General features: G+C 38.0%; 1 protein-coding gene across 1 annotated transcript; it reads right to left on the bottom strand.

The window, feature by feature from the left end:
• Positions 1-14,024: 14,024 nt before the first annotated feature.
• Positions 14,025-20,192, bottom strand: LOC121944363 (lactoylglutathione lyase-like). Its single transcript, XM_042488135.2, has 6 exons — positions 20,034-20,192; positions 16,092-16,174; positions 15,771-15,911; positions 15,598-15,665; positions 15,154-15,243; positions 14,025-14,465 (listed from the first exon to the last, which is right to left on the bottom strand). Exons 1-6 carry the CDS (start codon positions 20,100-20,102, stop codon positions 14,374-14,376), a joined length of 543 nt encoding a protein of 180 aa, XP_042344069.1. The 5' UTR covers positions 20,103-20,192; the 3' UTR covers positions 14,025-14,373.
• Positions 20,193-21,637: the final 1,445 nt, after the last annotated feature.

Here is a 21,637-nt window from a genome sequence, read left to right as displayed (position 1 = left end):
AGAAAAATGGCTTTTTCCCGATGGACTGCATCCTGAAAATATACAGTAGTACCCCTCAAAATAGGTCACAGATGATTTTTATTCCTCTAAGACATGGCAAAAAGGTTAAGCTCTACTGTCTGTCATCCAGGCTGAACCGTGTAATGTGACTGACCGAATCAGAAGAGATGAGCACGCGCAAGTACCTAGAAGATAACGGATAAAGCCAGTTAATCCTTTACCTATGATCTGGATGTAGTATTTTATTTTTATATTGATTTTCAAACTAGTTCTAATTGAACACACTTTATATGGCATCTCTGCAATATCAAAAGCCTGACTTATTCACATGGATTGAGACACAAACTTTTCACCTGTCTTTTACTTGTTTATATAGATATTTTTTTACATCGGCCCTGACTAAAATTTCCCAACAACTATTAGATGGACTGTTGTGAATTTGGATACAAACATTTATGGTCCTCAGAAGATAAATCCTACAGACTGGTGACCACCAGTCATTTTTTCTATCACCACAATGAAGTTAATATTTGTATGAAATGAATGTATAGATTGCCATGGTTTTTGGTACAGATATTCATCTTCCCCTCAGGATGAATTATAGTAATTCTCAAACATTTCATCTAACACCACTATCAGATCAAATTTTTGATTTGTCCAATACTTTGGTTTATTCAGTTAAATGTATTCTTCACATATGAATAGAATTTCACTGAAATTGTATTCATAAGATTGTAATTTTCTGGGATACATTCTCAGCATCCCAACATGAATCACCCTATGATTATGAGCCAGCTCATACAATAAACAGGTGATTTTTAGCGATGACCATAAACACTCAATCACAGGGATTCATCAGTACAGCAGACTGGAGGAGAGACCCAGCCAGGCATTTAGATCTCTGTTGATTGTGCTCATCTTAGTGTCACATGAGAGATGATGATGGGGTCATTAAGGTCACATGTAATAGTCATCCACGTAAGGTGTGAATGGTATCAATTTGCGTTGTGATATCTGGACAGAACTTTAAGTACCTGATTGTAGAACTGTATATCATCATTACCATTATGGAGCTCTTTATCTATTTAGAAGGATATTTTGATTGTCATTCAACCTACGGTAATTAATTCTAAAATCCAGACTACTGTGTCAACACCAGAATGTATTATACTACATGCATGAAGAGAAGAGGCTAAAGGGGTGACTCTATTCACTGTGATGTCTGTCATATAATCCAGAAACACTTTTCCTTGTCTATTGTTGCATATTAAAGCATACTGATAACCGTTTTACTCATAAAAAATATGCAATCTCATTAAGATTCTCATATTATATATGAAAATTATAACTATTGCAGATTTCTGCAAAATGGTAGGTGACTAAAGGTTCCCTTTGCTTACTGTAATTACAACATGGACTCACTGTGACCTGGTTAAGAGTACCCTCTAGTGGCAATCAAAATCACACAGGGGCATACAGTATGTTGAATTGGAGACATTCTGAAGCAGATACAATACAGATTCAGGTTTAAGAGCGCATAACAATAAAACCAGATAATTATTATTATTGCTTGTGTTTCTGTTCCTCTATAAACCAGTGTGGTGTCTACTAGCATACTGTTTTCATGAAATATAATAGCAGTGTTTCTCAAGAGGGATACCACTAAGGAAATTTTTGAGTACTGCAGGGGAATTTGAGATTTTTTTTGTTTTTAATGATTTTAGATTTCCTTGATTTAGAAAAAAAAGTATAAGCTAAGAACAATAAGTTTAAAAGATGTAACTTTGATAAACCACAAAATAAATTCAATATTCGTATTTTCAATGTCATTGTTAACTGCCTTAACCTGTCAGCTTCCTCAACATACACAATCACATCCACTTTACTGACCAGACAGCTATATGGCTGACAAAAATATTTCAAATGGGGTACATTATTGCTATTATAGGCTACCACTGAGGATGCAAACTACTTCTCAGAGTGGTGAACTGTGGTGATGTTCCTCATGCATGATTTCATCTTAATATAATGACACTATTTCAATTCCGAGCAAGTCTGAAGAATAGAAGAAGTAGTAATTTATTTAAGTTGGATCAATTACTTAACCCATTCAGAGCCCAATTATTTATTCCAAACAAACAAAAAACTTTTGTAATTATGGATTTCCACTCCAAATACACTCATAAATTATTAGCATTTTTTAAATAAGGATTCTTTATGAAGTGTTTTTTTTTTCTGTCCATTCTAATGGACAAAGAATCTTGCACCTATATTGCCTAAAAGTAAAAATTACAATAAATACATGATCTTAACAGACTTTTCTTTTCAACAAAAAAGTGAGATTATTTTACTTATTTTTCATAAATGTTTAACTCATATTAATGAATAAAGCGATGCATTAAAACAAATTCCTTTTTGTTCTTTCTTTTTTTTGTCATTGTGACTCAAAATATCTCCTTAAAATAGTATGTCGAAAACCTCCAGAGATGAATATTCTATGAACATAATCAATAAAATGCATTAAAGGGTGACTGTATCATTAAAAAAAATCAAGTAAGAACTGTATTTCCCCAAATCATTTTACGGTGACATTCAGATACCCTGTCCTCTCCAATGGTCAGATTTCATTCTTTTAAATCTCTTTCATCTGATTTCTTTGACTTTAAAAATTGTTTAAACACAAATCGTGCGCTCTAACAGTATGATTAATAAACTGAAATTTACCTACCTACCTTGGGCTTCCTCCTTTCATCATAGTCCACCAAGCAAGCATGTTTAAAAAAGGGGCCTTGGCTCAACTGCAGTCCACTTAAAATGATGTGGAACACGCTGATTGGCTTGCAGACATTCCCTAAAAAGTCTGTGCATTTGGGTGGTGTGACATGACACTAATCATAGATTTGGACTTCTTCTCAGTAGAGTTATGACCATTGGAATAGACAGGGGAACAGAACAGGTTAAAGATGCACTCTGTGGTTGCAAACATCACCAAATGTCAGAAAAAGCAAATTAATTTGCAATTACTTATAATGCAAAAACTAGAACAAGACAACTAAAAAATAATATTAATTATGAATTGTTTTGGATAAGCAAACGTGTTTGCTTACGTTGCTATTTCTAAAGCTCTCTCACATAACTTGAGTGCAAAGGCATGAAATCAGTGCTTGGTTGTAGGCATGGTTATCAAATAAGTGAAACTGCTGATTTTCCCATTCGAGTCCTTTGTAAACAACAGAGCAGATTATTTGTCTGTGACTTAAAAAATGACCCATGTGAGTGTTCTAGCCTCAAATGACGAGGTTTACCTGCATGAACGTTTGAATCTAAATCTTCTCCACTACTATCAGTGATTTGACTTGAAACACTTTCATCCACATGAAATATTTCTTACATTCTTTCAGGATATCACAAAAGTTTATCAAGAAATTTAGCAAACCTTATCTTCCCTCCCATACAAAATTTTTCCACGATGGCCCATTCATTGATCCGCAGCTACTTTTCATGGCTTTACTCTCTACTAATGTCGCCTGCATTTACAAAATGATAGTAAAAATCAAAAACTGATTCCACTCCTCAGTGTTCATTATTTCATTTTGCAGAGGAAGTTTCTCTTTATCTGACAGCTCATTATTTCCCACTCTTCTTTATTGAGATCCAGGGCGCCACAGTGATTGTACAAGGGGGCGCAGAGGGGAAGGTAGGAGCTCTTCCCCGCCTGTCCGTTTATCCACAGCCACTCACCCGCCAGAAAACGCAGCCCGACCCACACCTGCAGGGAACAATAGGAGCAATTGGTATGGGAATACACAAGAAATTAAGCGTATAATGCTGCTCGCCTGCTTATTTTATATACAGGATGACTGCTGCTACAGTGTTTGCACGTTGATCCAGGTTAGCCTTGGAGGCACACACTTTAAAAAGTCAGAATGTGTTAACTTTTTTAGCTATTAGAGTGGTTAACAAAACACCTTTTAAACACATTTTACATTTTTTACAGAATTTACAGAATCAATTGATGTTAGATTTTATTTCGATGTAACTGCAATTGATTGAGGTTTTCTTTTAGGCTAATTGTGCCAAAGATCGTTACCCCCCCCCTTTTTTCTTTTCACCAAATGGAAGATATGTAGCCGTCAGAAATTCCTGATATCTCCAACCCGAATTAAGGCTGGATGATGTAACAGTTTTTTTTAACAACTTGGAAGATGGATGTTGTTATCTTCTGACAGGGCAAGGCTAGCTGCCCCCCCCCCCAGTTTCCTGTCTTGCTACTATAAGCTAAGCTAAGATGCTCACGGAAAGAAAGAAAATTAGGGCATTTCTCAAAATGCCGAACTATTCCTTAAATGTGATAGTTACAGTAACATTACCCGCCCTCGGCAGAAAAACATCAAACCTGATCAGTGGTTGCAGCCTTTTTTATTGACTCTCTGTCCAAAAGAATGTCAGCTGCTTCTGGTAGGATGGCAAGAAAGTACGGGAGATAGAAAGTTCCCTTAGTGGGGCCTGGAAAAGACAGAGTTCTACAGTGCAGCAAGGCGTCTTCCCATGTCTTCTTCTCCTGGACCAGAATTATTTCTTCAGCCACACACAGGAAGGGACGATAGTTCTCGCAGTGATCAATGTCCCAGTTTTTCCTTGACAGATTCCTAAAAACACAGTTTTGACCCGCGTGTCGTTTGCCTACTAGAACAAGAAGAGAGAAACTGAATAAACAGTTACATGACAGCATTCTGGTTAACCTAAGAATAACTGAAGAGTCATCAAAAAATTCTATGAAGTTCTAAGCTAACAGAAATATTTATTACATATTGTCCTGTACAATATTGTGTATATGTCTTTACACAATATTGTACCAACATAGCCTATAGATTTTGAATAAGTTAAACCTTTTTGACTTACTAACTGCTGAAAGCACCAGAGAAAGAGTCATAACATCCAAGTCCTTACTGCATGACTCATCCTCATGTCACGATATCTTCATCAATTGCCAAGCAATGCACACAGTATTTGTGGTGACATTTCACTAAAAACAAAAATATCCACCTCGTGGTGGTCCTAGATGAGTCAGGGAATCCTAAAATGTCAGAGGGATTCATCCTCTGGGTACCACGATTGTATGTTCCAAATTTCAATCCATCAAATACTTGTTGAGATATTTAAATGTTGACCAAAGAGGTCCAATGATTAGCCGACAAACCACCATGCCAAATGCGGCTAGTGGCTAAATAGTCTTTCATTAAAATTTTAGTTGTGTCAAGAGCGCATGTAGCAGAGGTCAACAGTGTTCTTTCGTTATTGTCATTAAATCATATTTGAATCCCTTAAATTGTGGAGCACATTAAAGTGCCCACTCAAACTGGACACAAGCGCTACACTCAGTACTCATTTTCCTTGTAACCCTGCTCACCATCATCCCAGTTGAAGAATGTGGCTTTCTCGTCCCCTCTCGACCATATCCACTGACTGGACATGCGATGCAAACCAATCCAGCCATCATACAAGGCAAACTTGTCATCCTCCTGCTTGTTTCTGATGGTGGCCAAGTCACTATAGTGTGTTCGGCAGTAGTTCTGAGCATTTTTCCAGGATAGCGGCTTGATGATGTGGACAAAGTGGGGGACTGTCACGCGTGAAGTTGATGCACATTGAAGAGGGAAGAGGATGAAGAGGTGGATGAGGAGAAGACTTGGGATGTTTCTCTTCATGCTGTCATCAAAAAGGATTTAAGGTAGAGTAAGGTCACTATTAAGATCTTGAAGGTTCACAGAAGCACGCTCATCAAGACGTCAAAACAAGGATATTACACATATTACAAAACACAGGGTTTGTATGGTCATGGAAAACCTGGAAAAGTCATGTGTGTAATTTCCAGGCCTGGAAAAGTTTTTCAAAACTAAGTGTATACTTAAATATTTGGAAAAAATCATGAAACATTGTTTCAGAGACCTGCATAATAACACATGAAGTGTTCTGGGTCTGTCGGAAATTTGAAAATCCGACAATAATTTCCTTTTTGCTGTTTCAAGGCTGTGGTAAATGGTGTAATTTTTGGTGATTTCTTAAGAAAACATGCAGGTGTGGAGGGCATGCTTTCTTTAAAAATCACCAAAAACTAAAGAGAAACAATTGCCTTTTTTTTGTCTTTAAAAATTGCAAATTTGTTTTCTGAAGAAACATGCTTTCCAAACCTGCAGGCCCACATGTTTGGAGAGTATGTTTCATTAAAAGGTGGCAGTAAACTGAAAATAAAATACAGCAATTTAAAGTTTCATGCCAATCCCCTAAAACCAAAATCAGAAACACGAGTCCCTCCCCTGTCCTTAAAAAATTATTTGACACGCGTCCCTTTTTGCACCACCCTTTCCCCTCTTATAAATAATGAACCGTAGCTAAATTACATTTAAATATTCAATTTCTAATCCTGTTCTGAATTAATTATTCTTTTAAATAATATATATTTAAACACTCTATGTAGTGATGAAAAAGAACCAATAGGGAGTATCAGAGAATGTATGGTTTTTAAAGGTTTTTAAACCTCAAAGTCACAAATGTATTGGTAAAAATGTGTATGAACCCTAACAATAACTGATCCAACCATCCATCCATGTATTAATTCATAGTTCCACTCCAGTCAGTCAAATAGTATTAAATAAAATTGTGAATTTCACTGAAATTACATAAAAGAAAAGTGCTATGACAGGTGCCAAACCAAACATGACATCTGTCTGCTGTAAGAGATCAAATCCCTCTCACTTCATTATTCATAAACATACATTTCACTGCATCCTTTACGTGCACAAGCCAAAATAAAAAGCTGGTAACAGAGTTGCAGAAAATGCAGAAAATGAACAGCTATGAACAAAACTGTTCTTCAAACAACATCCAAGTCTGTTTCTATATTACATATATATAACACTCTTTATTAACACTCACCCTGGTTGACAGCAACAACAACGGGAACTCAGTGTGTTGGAAATTTCTTGAAAAGAGAGGAAACACTTCTTATTCAATGACAGAGCTGAAAGACGTCTGTGTTTTAACTCTGGGACCTTTAATAACAAGTTCCCCACAGGTCACACATCAGACCACTAATGCACCTGATTTCTGACCAATCAGAGCAGTACATAAAACAACTTAGATCCCAACAGTCTGAGTTGTTCACCTGGGCATCCACCAAACACACAAATTGAATCCTTAATCACGTTTATCGTCAGTAGTCAAATATCTTCAGTGATGCAAAGCAAAGCAAGAGCAGGGAGTGTTCTTGTGATCACAGTTCTCATCAACAAACAAATATAAGCATCTTATTTTATTTGCCTTTTACATTTACCTATTGATTTGCACATTATTTTGCAAGAGGTGCAAACCAAGACTGGCATGCTGACATGCTTTGCTTGCTTTGACTGATTAAAGCAACACAAATTTATGACTACAGGTAAAACTACAATGCTAGGTATTATTTTGGCTGTGCTTTGCACATGGTTGCAAAAATTGGACCTGACATTCAAGTGATGTTCCTGTTATTTGGACATTCAACGGAGAAATAGGCACCACTGGAATTTTAACCAATGATCTCCTGTTTAAGAAAGACACCTAAAAAATTCTCACTGATCATATCTTATACTGTCCTCAGAATACACTCTGACACATTAGGCTATTGTGTTGCATTTTCAACAAACCCAGGCCCCGAAGCAGTTGGACTGCAAAAACTGCAGCAATTTCAAGACTGTTACTGTTTTTTTTAAAGCACAAAACCATTTGACGATGCCGACAAAATACAATCTCAGTGTTCCTGGGTGAGCTCAAACCACTAGCCTTTTAGGTTAAAATCTAAAGGTGCCCGCTGCTCAACACACCACAAAGACCTTTCTACTAGGGTACAAAGGGTTAATAAATTGATGGAGCTAAATGAGGCTCCAAGAAGAATAACATGCATTCAAGGGCATATCCCTCCGATGCAGTAAATCATCTCATCTCTAGTGGACTTCAGCTATAAGCAGTAGCAGCAGTTAATCAGGTCCAGGGAACTTATATTGCAAGGAAATTAATGGGAAACTGGTTTCTCTGGCGAGTTTGCATGTTACAGCCCAACAGCAGCAATTTAGCGTTACGATTGTGAGCTGACATTTAGCTCAAAGCTTCAGTCTTGTTTCATGAAGATTATGGCCAAAGAAACTGGTGGGTTCGGGAGAGAATATAGCAATTCAAGGACCTGAAGTGGTTTGACTATAGAAACAGCAGCAATTTCAAGATAGTAATGTTTTTTTAAAGCACAAAGCCATCAGATGATGCAGCAATAGTCGCACTGTTGCTGGAGACACAAGAGCACAATGCTACGGATGTTAGCCACCGTGCGCTAACAGTGAAGCCAGGACCGAAGGGGAAGCCCCAGGCTGTGGTCATATGTTTCCACAACTACCAGACCCGCGAGCTTGTGGTGCGCAAGGCCCGGGAGTTACGAGGCAAGCTGAAGTACAAGGACACCCCCATTCACATCGTCGAGGATTATTGCCCTGAAGTGCTGGAACAACGCTCTGCTTATCGCAAAGTCATGAAGGACCTGTACCAGCTGGGACTTAAGCCCCAGCTTCGCTATCCGGCTAAACTGTTTATCATGACCGACGAAGGTACACGGAAGCGGCTGGCTTCTCCGAGGGATGCTCGGAGCTACATCGCCTCTCACCGGCTCCTGAGTTCAAGTTCTCTGGCGAACTAACCATCACCGGTCAGACTTTAATGTGGTATTTTACTACTGATGAGAAGAATGTAGTGACTTTTAACCACACTAACAGGACTACTGAAACAGGTAACTCCTATTTTGTTACGAACATAAATATATTAGCGGTGGACTCGTTCTGATTTGAGTCTCCAATTTGGTTTTCTGGTTGTTCTTTTTACAACTTGTACGTCTCCGCAACCTTGTGTTATTCGAACCATTTTTTCCTTAATAATGCCGTTTTAGCATGCATATTTAGGATGACCACCTTATCATTTTGAATTGTTTTGCATAATCTCGTCTTCGTTGTTTGATATCTTTTGTATTTAGGTTGATTACATTAGAGTTATTTTTACAGCTATGTTTAGCTACCATATTTAACTTAGTTAAATACATGCATATACATTGTTTGTACAACAATATTTTGTAAGTGAGTTTTGTATTTGTTTTTGTTTTTTCTTGCCGCAACGGGAGGGCCCCTTGTTAGCGTTATGATGAAGATACCGTCGCAGGGAAGAGTTTGCGCCCTGCTGTGCAATGGACACTTGACAATTGTTCTGTTTTTTGAAGGGGTTCCAGGTCCAGTTACTTGTTTGGTGTGGCTATGTGTGTGTTGTCTTGTTTTGTTTTTGTTTTGTTTGTTTCTTTATAGTCATCTGCCCCAAGCACAAGTATCAGTCCTCCTTTACCCAATCTCAAGCTATCACAGTGCCTACGTTTTTTTCGGTGCCAAAAGGTATGTCCAACACTGACAGTGGTCTTAGATTTATTTCTTCGAATGTGAGGGGTGTGGGAAATGCAACTAAAGCTAATGAAATTATGACTCATTTGCAACAGCTCAAAGGGGATGTATTCTTTCTTCAGGAAACACATCTTCGAAACAAAGAGGTAAAGCGACTCAAGAAACACTGGATAGGCAATGTATACCATTCTAAATTTAATGCTAAGACTAGAGGGACTGCCATACTCATTCGTAATAATATCTTGTTTGAACAACATAAAATAATTGCTGACCCAGATGGCCGTTTTATACTTGTTTCTGGAAGCCTGCTGGGCTCCCTTGTGATACTGGCTAGCGTGTATGGGCCAAATTGGGATGATGATGCTTTTATAACTAAATTGTTTTCTTCTTTACCAAATTTGGTAAACTATCATCTTATTATTGGAGGTGATTTCAATTTCATTCAGGACATTTTGTTGGATAGGTCTTCATCCAGGGCTTTTTCATTGAGCAAATCTGCTAGAACTTTAGAATTTTTTAAAGCCCAGTTAGGTATTGTGGACCCATGGCGACACGGGAATCCTAATGCTAAGATATTCTCTTTTTTTTCTCACCCACACCGTACATACACGCGTATAGACTTTTTTCTTATTGATACTAGATTGCTCTCTAAAATTAAAGTATGTGAATACTATACTATAGCCATATCAGATCATGCTCCAGTTTCTTTAGATATGGCATTGGATACACAGGCTCGCCCTTTTAAATACTGGAGATTTAATTCTAGCCTGCTGATAAAGAATGAATATACTCAATTTTTGAGGTCCCAAATTTCACTGTTTTTTGAACTAAATGACTCCCCTGATATATCTAGGGGTATATTATGGGAGACTTCAAAGGCATACATGAGAGGCCAGCTTATAAGTTTTATTTCAAATTCAAGGAAAAAAGAGTTCTCTCACACTACTAGTTTACTGAATAAAATTAAAGAAGTAGATAATAGATATGCGACAAATACAGATCCTAGGCTCTATACAGAACGTGTGAAACTTCAGGCTAGTCTTAACTTAACTACTACTACAGCAGCTATGCTTCAGCTAGTCAAGCCAAAGCAGCGCTTCTTTGAGTCCGGTGATAAAGCTGGAAAACTTCTAGCTTATCAAGCTCGTGTTGAGGCAACTTCAAAACTAATTCCAAGTGTGAAATCCTTTGCTGGGGAGACTGTATCAGACCCGGAGGGAATTAATAGGGTATTTGCTGGCTTTTATTCTGATTTGTACGCTTCCAGATCGCCACCTGCTGGCCATGAGATGCTTCAAAGGATACAATTCCCACAGATAGATGAAGAATCAGATGGCTTCTCGGTAGAGTATTATAAAGCTAATTCTGATCTTTTGGCACCACTCTTGACAGGGATGTATAATGAAGCTTTTTCCAACTGCCACCTTCCTAAAACTTTGTCAGAAGCCACAATCTCTTTAATTTTGAAGAAAGATAAAGACCCCTTACTATGTAGTAGCTATAGGCCTATTTCGCTTTTAAATGTGGATTTTAAAATCCTTTCTAAAGTCCTTGCACTTAGGTTACAATGTGTATTACCCCAAATCATCTCCTCAGACCAGACTGGCTTTATGGCAGGGCGCCATTCCTACTACAATTCCAGACGCCTACTGAACATTATTTACACGTCAGATAGTTCGGTGTCAGAGTTTGTTGTGTCACTCGACGCAGAGAAAGCCTTTGACCGCGTCGAGTGGTGTTTTCTTTATGAGGTAATGAACAGATTTGGCCTAGGTGATGACTTTATTCTTTGGATTAGGTTATTATATTCTTCTCCATCAGCCTCAGTTCGTACAAATAATATTGTGTCTCCACCTTTTCCACTTAGGAGGGGCACCAGGCAAGGGTGCCCTCTCTCACCTCTCTTATTTGCCATCGCTATTGAACCTCTTGCTATATGGTTACGCTCAGAGGAAAGATTTAAAGGTATTACGCGACAAGGAGTAATGCACAAAGTCTCTCTTTATGCAGATGATTTGCTTTTGTACATTTCGGATCCTCTAAATTCATTCCCGGTGCTTTTTGATATACTAGACCAGTATGGCAAGTTTTCTGGCTATAAGCTTAACTATCAAAAAAGCAAGTTATTGCCTCTTAATTCTTTGGCTAAAAAGCTTCCCCACTCAATCGCTCCTTTCAAATGGGCAGAAACTGGATTTCGATATCTCGGGGTTTTTATATCTCCCTCCATACCTGATATGATAAGACATAACTTTTTATCTTTATTGGAGAATGTTGGAAAAGATCTTGACCGTTGGTCCTCATTACCATTGTCCTTAGCAGGACGAGTAAATCTTATCAAGATGGCAGTTCTACCCAAATTTTTGTACCTCTTCCAGCATGTTTCCATTCTTCTTATCAAATCATTTTTTGATCGACTGGATAAAATTATCCTGCACTTCCTATGGGGTGGGAAGCCAGCCAGACTCCATAAGTCTGTCCTTCAGTCTCCTAGGTGTGATGGTGGTCTCGCTCTGCCTAACTTTAGACAATACTACTGGGCAGCTAACATACAGAAACTTTTATACTGGTTGTACAGTGATAATGATGATTCTATGCCTGCCTGGGTACAAATAGAAAAGGCATCTAGCCGTTATTCATTATCATCAATACTCAGTTCGCCACTCCCCTTCTCTATATCACTCATCCAAGAAAATCCAATAGTCAAGGAAACGTTAACCATTTGGAGGCAGTTTAGAAAACATTTTGGACTATTTGGACCCTCAATGCTGACACCTTTATTGAATAACTGTAACTTTATACCTTCAGTCAGTGATGTGGTTTTTAGAATTTGGTATGACAAGGGACTTAGGCAGGTTAAGGACTTGTATCATAATGATGTTTTCTCATCCTTTGCTGACCTCTCATCTAAATATGATTTGGCCAATTCAAATTTTTTCCGTTATCTTCAGGCTAGAGATTTTGTAAAGAAGCAATTCCCTCACTTTCCTAACCGTCCACCTGAAACATATCTGGACACTCTCCTGGAAACAGATCCTCAACAAAGTAAATGTATTTCTGTTTTGTATAAAATACTTTATAAATTAGTTCCAAAGTCTATTTCCTCTACTAAAATGAAATGGGAAGATGAGCTACAGACAACTTTGTCTGAACAGCAGTGGGATTTAGCCTTGAGGTTAATTCATTCGTCCTCAATTTGTGCCCGCCATGCTTTGATTCAGTGTAAAATATTCTACAAAGTACATTATACAAATTCAAAATTATCTAAAATCTATTCAACGGTCAGTGATTCTTGTAATAGATGTGGACAGTCGCCTGGCAATCATGTTCATATGTTCTGGGCATGCCCTAAACTGAGAGGTTTTTGGAGAGATATTTTTGATACACTTAGCCAAGCATACAGCCAAACCATTCTTCCAAATCCGCTCTCAGCTATTTTTGGCATTCCTCCTGATCCAAATTTATCAGGTCCCATCAAACAGGCCTTGGCCTTTACGACCCTAATAGCTCGTAGACTTATATTACTGAAATGGAAGCTTTCCAACCCCCCATCCTATGACAATTGGGTGAAGGATGTACTTTTTAATCTAAAGTTAGAAAAACTTAGATTTTCACTAAAAGGCTCCATTGACAAATTTAAGAAAACTTGGCTTTCTTTTCTTTCATGGGTTGACACAATTACTCTGCTTCCTGATGCAGATACGGTTTAGTATGTTCTAATGTAGTTCTCTTAATTTTTTTTTTTTCTTTTTTTTTTTTTGTATGTGGGAGTGTGTGTAGGTATGTGTGTGCATGTGTATATATGCAGGGATTGAATCTCTGTAGTCTTAGTTTTGGACCTGGATGGGGCTGAGTTCGAGGGTGGGGGGCTGTGGGATAATGGGCATACAATTGTACTGGAACCATTGCCATTTTTTTTCCAACTGATGTCATTGTATGTCATGTTAAAAATCAATAAAGAAAACTGGGAAAAAAAAAAAAAAACTTCATATCATCACCATGGTTAGTAACTGGTGTTGTTGTGTTTTGCATAGAGCTGCGGTTACAAGATCTGATGTTAAATTTAGTATTCCTGTTCTTAAGAAATGCAAGAGAGTATCATCAGGAAGGTACCACAGGGATCTGAACCCAGGAACCTCTGTTCCCAAGAAAGGCACCAGCACCTGCACAGAGAGCACAGCTAAAAGATGTTGCTTTGACAAGTGTGAATTTTTCCTTTTCAAACCTGATTTTACCTGGAAATGGTCTTTAAAATGATGTAAACTCAATATTGAACAGCTACAGTTTTGCTGGTGGGTGTAATATAGCAATCATGTAAATTTTACTGATTTAAAATTTTTTTAAATTAATGCCTGTATTAATCATTTTAGATTTGACTTTCAATTAATGCTGAAAATGGTAAAACCTGTCAAAATGACATTTTTTTCTTTATGACTGGATTAGACCTCACCTTAGAACTGCTTACTAATATCAATACTGTGATGCCTTGGCCTTGAGTGTTTGGGAAAAAGGCTACTTTTTGCTTTGTCTCTCAAAATTCCCCACAAAAAAATCACAAATCCCTTTTGTGTAAACGGTGGCTTTCACATTTATTACACAGTAATACCGCTTTATTTCAGCAACACTATTTGAAGATGCATACAAACTAATGATGGTAGTCAAATGGAACATCTACACAAAATAGTTGCTATTCATAGTAATAACTCAGTTATCTAATCTATTTTCTCATCAATTGTCCAATTGAAGTCCAGCCCATGCCAGAGCACACTGACTGCCGAGTGATCGGATCCGCTCTGTTTTCCCTCTCCGACGCAGGTTGCTAAATTGTGCGTTAAACCCCGACGCTCTGCTCTCTCAGTGAAGCCACAGCAGCTCTGTGTGCATTGCAGCAGGTCGCATGTCGTCATAGCTTTTAGGAGGTAATGGACACCATATTGTTCGGACTCAAGATCTCAATCCAGTAACCATCAGGGTCCTGAATGAAGGCCAAGCCTTTCATTTTACCTGAGAAGAAAATAAGAGAAGGGAGAGGGGCGATAATAGATTAACATGTTAAAATACATACTTTTTAAACTTTAACTTTCCACGAGTGTGTTTTAACGATGGTGCAAGTAATCAAATGACATTACAGAGGAGAAATATATTTCAAATAAACATACTGTCCAGGTGCTTTCTGTTAAGTAATGGGGCAATACCTGAAGTGGATCTTTTGTCACTTACATGAGAGGTGCAGAGGTAAAAATACCTATAAACATCTATAAGATTACATTTTAATGAAACATGCAATCAACAAATGCCTTGTTTGAATATTCTAAGACTGAAGTGAATGAAAGCAAAGCTGTGTACTGTAGAAATGAAAGTCGGTAAATGTATTAAAACATTTTACAGTCATATATTTTAGAGGATACTGCCAGTTTTTCAACGTTTAATTAACAGTGGCAAAACTATGCATCAGCTTTTTATGTGACACACAGAATTAGAATCAAGTATTTTCTTTCTTGACTAAATGCATTCAAACCTCATTTCAATTGTAAATGTTTTCCCTTTTGAGTGCGTAAGAAAAAAAAGGAAGTGAGGAGAGAAAAGGTAGAAGGTGAAAAAAACCAAATACAAAAACGGCTGTCAAGCCAGTCAAGTTTTAACAATTTAACCCATCTATAACCTTTATATTTACAAACACTTCACACCTTACCATCATCAGGCTTCTTGACAAATGTGACTCCCTGCTCTTCAAACAGTTTGCAGGCTGCGTAGACGTCCGGAACCGCAATTCCAATGTGACCTGTCAGATGCCAGGTAGAAAAAGAGAGTCTGTTCATTGTAAATTCACACCGCTACACTAAGTTTGCACTCGAGAGCTGACACATATGCACATGTACATGCACATGCCCAAGATCGGACATGAAACGTACAATATGTCATTTAAAATGTGGTGCATGACAGTTAAAAGCAAAAATATGCATTAGGAAGAAATAAATGATACATTAATTTTTAAAACACTTCCTCATGTGACTTCATTGAATAAAAATATTTTCTTATGGGAAAACAAAGTCTTAAGCTTGGGCTCTTGTAGACTTTTATTGACACTTTTTTAAATTTTCATTCATTTGTTAGTAAAACAGGGAAGCAATCTTACCAAAGCCACGTGGATCTGAATTCCCATTGTGATAAGACTGGCTCTCATCGGACTCAGAGCCCCAGTTACTGAAAGACAGCAGAGAATTCGAGAGGTAAGAGACAAAATGAAGAAAGGAAATGAAGAGAGGAGGAAAGAGGAAAGAAAGAAAGGCACATATTGTAGACCCTTACTGTGTCAGCTCAATGGTGGCTCTTCTGGAAAAAGTCCAGGCCGTCTTTTCACTCACATCTGTGGGAATCTCCTTTTTGTCCTCATAGCCCAAGAAGAAGAGAGAGAATCGCATGGAGGGGAAGTCAAACTTTTGCAGGAGCCTGGAATATTTTTCACAGCCGAAAGAGAAAACCCACTTCAGTCACCAGGTTCAGTTTATGTTTTGGGGACATTCTCAACAACACACACATCCACAAATTCATTGGGTCATTTTTTTTAGCAATGGTTTGTTGAAAGCGGAAACAAAGATTCATTTAACCGAAGCCCACACTAATACTTACGTCATGCCGAGGATTCTGGTGTAAAAATCCAAGGATTTAACTGGATCTTTGACCCGCAGCATAGTCTGCTGCATCATGAAATCCTAAAACACAGAAACACAATCCCAGAGTTTATATGCACATAACACCTCAAGTATGAATCTATTAGTGATTTTGACCAATTTTCCTTCTTGATACCGATACTCAAACTTCTGTATTAACTAATACAGAGTACCAATCAAATACCGTAATGTGTGTGAATAAATGAATGTGTATCAATCATAACTGAATAAATAAAATAAAAATAAAAGCTATAAAATACCAACCCTGTATGGATGTGAAATGGCATTTTGCCATAAGGATGCCATAAAGTTTTCTTTTATTATGTAATTTGCAAGTCATAAAAAATTACCTACAAAGCCAGCCTTCGGAATAAACAACAATTCATTTAAAAAAAAAAAAATGAAAGTGCAGACATAGTTAAGTAGGAACTGGAAGCAACTCAGGTGCCACCCCTCAAAACTAAAGGCTTCTATACTGTGCATGTTGCCTTTTTACTGCTGAACTTTCCAGTATAAATATTGCCAAAATGCTAACATTTTGCAGACGGCTACCTGCTTACCGGAAATCAACTCTTCTTCAGCAGCAAAGAAGAGTTGATTTCCAAGGACAACTTGCTATTTTATGTGGGTGTGAAAAAGCTTTAAAGTTTGTTCATAAACTATATGGTATCAGAACAATGCATACTCTCATGAACTTGCAGATATTTGATCCAGTATTTCAGGCAGTGTCAGAGGGTTTTCCTAAAAAACTCTTGATTAGTAATAAAGATTACAAGATGATTGGTTATGTTTTCTTTATTTTCTCATTTTCCAGTACGTTGCCCGTGTTACATTAAAGGGGCTTAAAGTACAAAAAAAAGGTCTTCCCAGGAGAAGAAATAACAATTATAGTAGCTCAAAGTGTGAATATGATGTGTTGCATCCCAGTGTGTTAAATGGAAACATCTTTGGTTAATTTGTCAGTTGACCATAGTTGGTTACTAATAGAACAAATAAGTTCCTCAGCAACTAAAAATTGTGGCCATCCATCAGCCAAAAGAAAAAAAAAATCATACACTAACAATCACAAAAGCTCACGTTATTACCACATTACAGGCTAGTAGCCTACTCATTAGTTTTCCTGTTTTGTTACAGCCCAGAGAGTAAATATGCGTATCTACTGTCTGCAAATTTGAAGTGTGCAAGAAAAATAAATATGCATATGGATTAACACTTGGAAGGTTACAGATGTTATGTACAGGGATAGTTACGGATGTGAAATATGAAGCATGGATTATATTCTTTTGTTTGAAGCTCAGAAAAGCCATCGCAACATATCTGCTTGCTGGGTATATAGAGGATCTCTGTTTGCTGTGCCTGAAACCCAGCAGAGGAAAATTCTTATCCTGGCACTCAGGCGTGAAAAAGGATTTCAGCTGAACGACACCTCTGTGCAACCGAGCGCGCATGAATCAACGATCATCACATCTGTGTGAGTTATGCATCAGTCAATATTGTCACACTGAACAGATCAAGCCTGCTTGGATAACTTCAATTTACTTCCTTGTTTTGTATGCAGTCAAATGCTCTTCTATGCAAAATATGCCATGACAGTGCTGAGGTCTGCTGTTGTCCTAAAGTGTTTACTGCGCCAGGGCCAATTTCACCAAAGCAATTTGCGAGCACTAAGCAAATGGGGATAGCTTTGTGTTTCACAAAGGATTACTGCTTGTAAATTCTAAGGAAATTTCAGAGTTCTGCAGGGATCTTTCATGCCTATATATGGTACAGAAGTATTGTGTGTAATTTATTGGTATAATGTGTCAAAACTAATGTGACATGGGCCCCCGGTTTTCACCTGATCCAGATATTTTTGTAAAAGTTTACGCAGACCAAACTACCATTTTGTGTGTTTTACAGTCGAGCGTTATCTCTGTGGTTAGCAACTGTTCCCCTTTCCTGTGCTCTTCCTCCAACAGTGTCACATTTTTGCGGTGCAGAAAAGCATCGACACATCGATAGAAACTCCCCAAACACAGCTGCAGCACAATCCATTTTTCCACATAGCTACATCCATATGTTCCAAACAGTAACAGTGCACCTTATCAATAAATTACTTCTGACAGAGATTAGAACACAAAAAGGGTTGATGGGATGAGACAGGAGCAGTGCATTATTTAGTCTTATTATGGAAACATGATTATGTGGAAACCTCGGAGCAAACAAAGCAGAAAAGTGGATCATGATGGAAGAGGTTTCAGAGGTTCCTCTGGGCGTTTCTCCAGCATTGTGAAGTTTATTTTATTTCTCAGGTCAAATTCTAACAAATGTGAACTTAAATCTGTGATCTTGTTGTAACTGCCAGAGCTTAAGACTTTCAAGAATGTGTTTCCAGATTAAAGGTCCCATACTTAAAAAAAGGTCAGATTACCATTTAATATACAGCAGGAAAAGGGGCTATATGAAAACTGGGACTGTACCAAAACACTCAGTCCACAGAGAACTGCACACAGTCTGAATTAAAAATTGGTGCCTTTAAACAACACGTCAGGATATTTGTGAACTTGTGATGTCACAAATATACTGTGGGGGGGGGTCAAAATGGGTAAGGCACTAAAAAATATTAAGCACTGGGGAGGGACTTTTTACTTTGTCTTACGAGAAGAGCATACAATTTAAAATGGTTGAATTTTGCATTTATTTTAAATAACCTCTGAACCTCAAATCCCACATGCAGGTTTGAAAGGCATGTTTACTTGAAAAATCTGCAGAATCACACCAGTTAACATAACGAACAGTATGGTAAATTACACTTTAACTTTGTTGGTCACTCTGCTGCTCCGTCTCTGCAGACAGTGCCCAGTGTGCGCTCTGACACTCCGAGAGTGTGATGCTCTGGAAAATCGAACAGTATATTGCAACAGTGCTCCGAATTTACAGAGTCCAGTGTGTGCCAGAGTACGCTCCGGCACTCAGTGAGTATTTCCGAACGCACCCTTTGTATTTACTGTTGGATTGTTTAGCAGTGTATTCTAGTAGAAACCAAAAATAAACGCATGAACCTGAAAATGAGCATAATATGGGACCTTTAACGGAACGGTAATTATTTACAGAAAGTGCTACAATGAACCTAAGCTCTACATTTTTGAAACATGGCCTGACCTGTTCCTAAGCAAGTATACATACTGGTAGTTTATATTATTGAGTATTTGCAATGTAAATATTGTCTATATGGCGAGAGAATGGGCTAAATGCAGTACATTTGGAGAGAAAATGAATGGATGGCAGTGAGGACCATAAAATGTTTGGTGAAAAAAAGAGGTTTTTCAACTTTAACTGGTGAATGCTGTAGCTGGCCGGACAGGTTAGCTCCAGCAGCTCATTCTTGCAACACTGCCCAGTGCACACATTAGCCAGTCCCGCCTGCTTTTCGCCACAGCATGCTACGTTTTTCTGGTTTTGCCGCACCTCAACACCAACCTTACTTGTGAGTACGGACAGTTGTTGCGTAATAAACAGACTCGTTTTTGACATGCTCTGATAAATCACCTCTCAGCTTTATCACCGAGCTTGGACTGAGTTTCTTTCCACAGGGAGAAGTTAGGCTGTAAGTTAACGTTAGCTAGCTTACAACTGCATATAATAAAGCCACCACAGATTCACGTTAGCTAACGTTACCTGAAATGTGTACAGGGCTTCAACACATGCCATTAGCAGTGGTTAACATAACTCTGTCACTTGTCACCGGGTGACTCAGGCACATTTGTAAAGTAATACCCCTGTCCGATAATGGATGCACGTCGCAAGGCTGGTAAACCTATGTGTGAGTCGTTGGCCTGTTGGGTTGGCTAGCTTTGACAGTGTCCGGTAGAAGTTCAGTTTAGTTCAACTTCAAGTTTAAGAGGGACAACAGTCTTCTTACCTTAGTAATTGGGTCTCCATCTTTACAAGCTGACGCCACTAACTCGTCTGAGAGACCTTTATCGCTCATTTCTGCAAACAGACTGAGAGAAGCTGGACTGCAGTTCAGCGGGGCGGACTGAAGGGAGTGGGACTCCGCTGAGGCGATTTTAGCAGAAACACTTTCCGGTACCAGCTTTCAAAATAAAAGGCACTTTGTAATGTACTGATTGTAAGCCATAGATATCTATGATATATGTATGTAAATATCTGTGATTGCAGACAGGAGCTAGAGAGGCACTGACACTTCAAAAACTCTCTCTCTCTCTCTTTCTCTCTCTCTCTCTCTCTCTCTCTATATATATATATATATATTCAATTAATTTCAAAAAAATAAATTCAAAAAATTCAATTGATCTTGAACTATTCACTCAACATATGCAGCACAGGTAGAGTGAGTAGTTGAAGTTTAACTATAGTAAAGAAAGGAGTCTGTAATGACATGTAACATATATTCTACAGACAAAAATCTACAGACAAAGCAAAACAGTTGAATTATTAAATATCAATTAAGCTGCTGAAATACTTCCAGTGGCATACTATGTAAACTATCTGGAAGTGGACTATACACAAAGCATTGCCACTCGCTTATGAGGACATGGAGGAAAAATGCTTTTCAAAATTATCTTGATATTTGAAAAAACTGCCTTAGAGGTTTAACTCATGATAATATAATTCTCACCTTCTCCCCATGTGTCTACTCTGGCTCTGTGCACTTGAAGCCCAAGCCAGCACGTCCACATGCCAATAACTTTATTTTGAAAATAGAGACAGGAAGTGTCTATTTTTTCTGTTGTCTGGCTCAGGCTCAGTATTATGTAACTATGGTGGCTTGCTGTAGGATGCATAATGAACAAGTTGTATTGCATATTCCACTACATATACACTGTTTAATAGATAAACTCCCACAGTCTAATGCGCACCAGTACAGCTCACTAACGCAAGGCAATATTGTACAGAGACCAGTTCATTGTTTTTGCAAGTCCCAAGTCTAGAGTGCCAAGTCCAACCAAATCCAAAGTCCTAAACTTTGGGATTCGAGTCCTTCGTGAGCCATTATTCGCTCTTCATCCATTGTAAAGCCATTTTAACATCAAATCAAGTTTATTACATTTACACGAATCATTAATACATTTTTAAGTTTAACTTTTCAAAACAGATTTGTTGTAAGTTGTTGTGTCTCAGTATGTCATTTTTGACTTTTTAAAAACATTTTGCATACTGCAAAATGTTTTTTTGTTGATCACCACAGTTTTTGTATGCAGACAAAATTATCTTTGGTAACCGTTTTTCAACTACCACTCAGTAAAGTGATGTTATTTCTTCATGGTTCTCTCCTGCAACTTGATTGAAGATGTCAGATTGGCTCCAACAAAGTGGATCTGGGAAACCAAGTGTCAACTTGCTTGGAAGAAATGGCATTACTGTTAGCTGATGGAAATTAGGGTAAATTGATTTGTAGCGCACTTTTTAAATAACATAATTTGTAATCTTTGGACTTGGGGGAAGATTTCAAGTATTTTCAAGAAAAAGGGCTCAAGTACAGGTGAAGTTGAGTCTAAAGTC

Source organism: Plectropomus leopardus, chromosome 1 (genome assembly GCF_026936395.1).
Source record: "Plectropomus leopardus strain MGB_pleo_1.0 chromosome 1, ASM2693639v1, whole genome shotgun sequence".
NCBI lineage: Eukaryota > Metazoa > Chordata > Actinopteri > Perciformes > Serranidae > Plectropomus > Plectropomus leopardus.
Note: the sequence above shows the minus strand (reverse complement) of the source record. Positions and strands in the feature narration are given on the sequence as shown.

Coding starts and splice junctions, on each gene's coding strand:
- LOC121944363 (XM_042488135.2), bottom strand. CDS start 20,102: ATGAGCGATAAAGGTCTCTCAGACGAGTTAGTGGCGTCAGCTTGTAAA. Junction 15,666..15,770: donor GCCACCATTGAGCTGACACA/GTAAGGGTCTAC, acceptor GCTGTCTTTCAG/TAACTGGGGCTCTGAGTCCG. Junction 14,466..15,153: donor TGTCAAGAAGCCTGATGATG/GTAAGGTGTGAA, acceptor TTTTCTTCTCAG/GTAAAATGAAAGGCTTGGCC.